Here is a 3,915-nt window from a genome sequence, read left to right on the forward strand (position 1 = left end):
CCTGCGTGTGCTTGCGACGGTCCCCCGTCTCTGCAGCTTCCTGACTTGGGTTGCTTCATAACTGTGCCCCCCGGGGTGGCCTCCTTAGCCCCTGAAACTCTGGTTGAAGAGGGTGTTTCACCTGCGAAATTATCCTTTCTCTGCCGGCTCATATGATTGTCCTGTTACTTTCTGAGAACTCACAGGATGCTGGTTGCATAAGACTCTTTTACTTGGAACAATGAAAAAACGTTTGGTCTGTTAAGCCCTCATCAGTCAATGTCACAAAATCTTCCGCCTGTGATGTCGCTGTGTTCACAGGTAAGGCAGACTGCCCTCACTATGCCAAAGCTGAGCTCCTGGCTGACTATCTCCAGGCTAACTTGCCAGACTTCAGGGTTCACAAGATCACTCAGCACCCCGACAAATGGGAGGTAAGAGGTTGCAGATCAAGTCGTTGGTAAATACCTCAGTGCTCTACAAAGCAACAAATATGCTTAGCTGTAGTATGTCTCTTCTCCTGAATTAGTGTTTTGAGATGTGATAGAGGTGCTGAAGAAGCAGCTTTGTTTCTGAGGGCCGGCCAGAGTAAAGATTGGAATGTTGTGAGACTGGCATTCTCGTGAGACTTACCGCAGAAGATAGGCACAGAGCGTGGGCCAGCCTAAAGCTGTTTTGTCAGCAAGATGTTCAAGTTTATTATTTTTTTATTATGTATAAATGCCTGCTTAGCCTATAAATCTTTTGCACACTGTGATTGCATATGTCTTCAGAGCTGTTACTTGTCAAGAGCATTTCTGGCATTCAGGGGCTTTGAATTAGAATGGAAGTATGACATTAAATCTCACATATTTGTTCACAATGTGAATGGGCCTTTCTGAGTACTTTTGCTGTAACCATGTTGCCATATCTACACTGTAGTCCCTGTAAGGAATGGAAAAACTGTAGTATTACTTCATGAGACAGCCAGTACTGTGATGTTTATTACCTCTTGTATTTTGTTTGATACTTCAGCCAAGTAGCTCAGTTAAGCAAACGGCTGTTAACCTCTGAGGCTTACTTACCTTCTGCGGTTAAATAGGAATCCTCAGATTACTCGCTGCTTCACAACATTGCTGTCTTCATTACCACTAAGACAACTGATCAAAGTTACAGCAGTAGAATCAAGCAGAAGTAAGACCTTTTGCTCTTTTGCTGAGGTATCACAGTGTATCGTCATGCCTTGCTTTGTGTTAATCCCTTATTTTGTGCATGTTGGTATGTAAGCTGTGGAGCACCTTGTAATTACGTATTGAGAGGAAATAATATGAATGTTTATAGCTGCAATATTTAAGTGTTACCAAATGTGAAAAAGTATTAAAACCTTTTGGTGGGGATGTTTATGTTAGCAGTGGCTTCATGAGATTTGTGAAAGAAATGGATGGGAACACAAAGAGTCTCCTATTGTTTGGAGAGAACTGTTGGATCTTGGAGGGAAGGGTCTGCTTCTGGGAGGACTTAATGATTTTCTGCAATATGCTGAGGTAATGAGCTGCCTTTAATACTGTAAACCTGTATTTTACATTTTCTTATAACATTGTTGTTCTTTATTTCTCCTTCAAATGTGAAATAAAGCTATCCTTTCTAATGTTACCTGGCTGTGTTTGGGTTGTCATCTGATTAGAGACCCTGCTTTTTGTTCTTAGCACTATTACAGCATCCCCTCAATGATGTCAAGTGAGGAAATGTTAGACATTGCTGAGGAGAACCTGCAGGCACATATTGAAATTGAAAAAGAGGAGGAAGAGATTAAAAGTCTAATCAAGCCTTTGCAGATCTGGATCACCAGGTGAGAGTAAAAATAATACCAATGAAGTTTCACTCAGCTTCAGAAGAATGCACTTTTTTCTATCAGGTATAATAGATGTAACTATCTGAAGTTATACACAAATCACTGTAATTTTTTAAAATAGGTTCTGCGCCACTCACTATGAACATTCAATATATAATTTAGAAATTATTTCTGCTTTTGTTACATTTTGCAGCAGTTTAAGTAAGAGATGTGAACAGGCAACATTCAGACCCCAGATCCCCTTAAGGAACAGCAAGTATTTGCAAAATAAAAAGTATTTACAACATTAAGAAAGGATTTGTGTATAACTTGTGTATATACACAAGGATTTGTGTATAACTTTTTTAACAAAATAAGCTCAGAAATTTGTAGTGCAACTATCTTGCATTAAATGTTTTTGGAAATATTTAAATAAGTAAAGTTCTTGCAGTTCTAGCTTTAGTAGTTTCTGTATTTCTGGTAGTCCTAACAGAGCACCTTAAAAAAGTTTTTGGTTCTGTAAAGGCAATTTTTAAGTGATAGTATTAACTGAAATGTATAGGATGGAAAAACCTTCAACTTGGTGGTGGACCCAACCGTTTTAATTTTTAGCCCGTTAAAATGACAAAATGATCAATAAAGGATCCAGAATAATGGTCTATTTAAAGATAATAAAATACAAAATAATTATCTTTTTGTTTATTTATGCAGTACTTCCAAACAAGCAGTGGTTAGTCATTAACTGTGATTTTTCTATATCCTTATCAGTGCATCAACTCCAGTCTGTTATCATCTGATCCCTCTGTTGGCAAATGGAGAAGTGTTTGGGATGACCACAGAAATCAGTATCCATTTGCTTGATGCTGACCAGTTTAAGGAAGTTCTTTGCAGTATTGTATTGGAAGTTGAAGACATGGCCTTCCCACTCCTCCGCAGTATTTCAGAGCACACGGACATAGATGAGGCTTTTATTCAAGCTGATATTATCATTGTTCTTGATGATGTCCTCTTAAACCTTGAAGTCAAATCCCTCGAGAACTACATCAGAGAAGTGAGTGAGATATGTCAAGTTTATGCTCCCCTGATTGAGAAGAATGCCAAGAGTGAGGTCAGAGTAATTTCATCAGGAAAGACCTTTGTAAACCTTAAGGCGATGATGATTATGACATACGGTTCATCAATTAAGCCTGAAAATGTTATTGCTGTTGCAACATCCTGGGAAAGTGCAGCTAAAGCCGTGCTGGCCAGGAAGCTGAATATGAATGCAGGAGGTGAATATTTACGTTTTCTAGTAGCGTTTGGGGAATTCAGTGGCTGTACATATTTCATTGCAGAACACAGTTGATGTGTGTGCAGAAATGCAAGCACAGCAGTGCACCCACTGAATTGCATGGCTGTACAGAATGCCAGGGTGTGACTAGCGAGTGCTGCCCTTCTCTGTGCTTACCACTATCTGGATCTGTGCCTGATCCCATGAATATCAATTTTTCTGACTCTTGGACGCAACCCTGCCATTCTGGTGTGTGCTTTATGCTGGAAATATACTAAAAAGGACGGAGCTGTGCTGTAGATCAAGACCTAGGGCTTCAAGATTGCATTTACACTCTGCAGCACATTGTGATTTTGGAGACACACAAACTAGCTGTGAATAGACATGACAACATACTGCTGTGCAGATAGAGAGTATAGTAGATCTGTGTTGTATTTCTGGGTTAATTAGCTAGCTTTCTCAGGTCAATTGTTATAGCTTGGTTATATTTGCGTGGTTCTGCACTGCACAGAAAAGATGTGCTCCAACAGCCCACTCAGCAACAGGATTCTTTCAGTGTTGCTGGGGCAGGAACTGGTCATCAATGACAAGTCTAGATATTTTGTAGCCTAATGAAATAGAAAAGTAGGTTTTTTATTTTAAATATTTTTTACTGTTAGGCATTCTGTATTTGCATGTACATGATTTTAAAAGGAACATTGCTGTATGTTTGCAATATGATTTGTTTTGATTTTTAACAGCTAAGTATTTACTAAGTTTTGTCTATTATGTACAATAACATAATGTAAATTAACGTTCCTCTTTCAGCTTGTGATGAGGTTTCATGTGTTATGGAGAACCTTGCATTTTTCAGATC

The 3,915-nt window shown here is 39.0% G+C and overlaps 1 protein-coding gene across 1 annotated transcript in view; it reads left to right on the top strand.

The window, feature by feature from the left end:
- Window positions 1-245: 245 nt before the first annotated feature.
- The window catches only part of MDH1B (malate dehydrogenase 1B, NAD (soluble)), a gene marked incomplete at both ends in the record, with an annotated part of 6,641 nt that continues 2,971 nt past the window's right edge, over window positions 246-3,915 (top strand). Inside the window, 4 exons of the mRNA XM_010183135.1 lie at window positions 246-413; window positions 1,368-1,502; window positions 1,665-1,807; window positions 2,558-3,060. Coding sequence (XP_010181437.1) covers window positions 246-413; window positions 1,368-1,502; window positions 1,665-1,807; window positions 2,558-3,060 — 949 coding nt within the window. The remainder of the gene's footprint in view (window positions 414-1,367; window positions 1,503-1,664; window positions 1,808-2,557; window positions 3,061-3,915) is intronic.

The sequence above is a fragment of the Mesitornis unicolor genome, unplaced genomic scaffold (assembly GCF_000695765.1).
Source record: "Mesitornis unicolor isolate BGI_N332 unplaced genomic scaffold, ASM69576v1 scaffold38470, whole genome shotgun sequence".
NCBI classification, from domain to species: Eukaryota; Metazoa; Chordata; class Aves; order Mesitornithiformes; family Mesitornithidae; genus Mesitornis; species Mesitornis unicolor.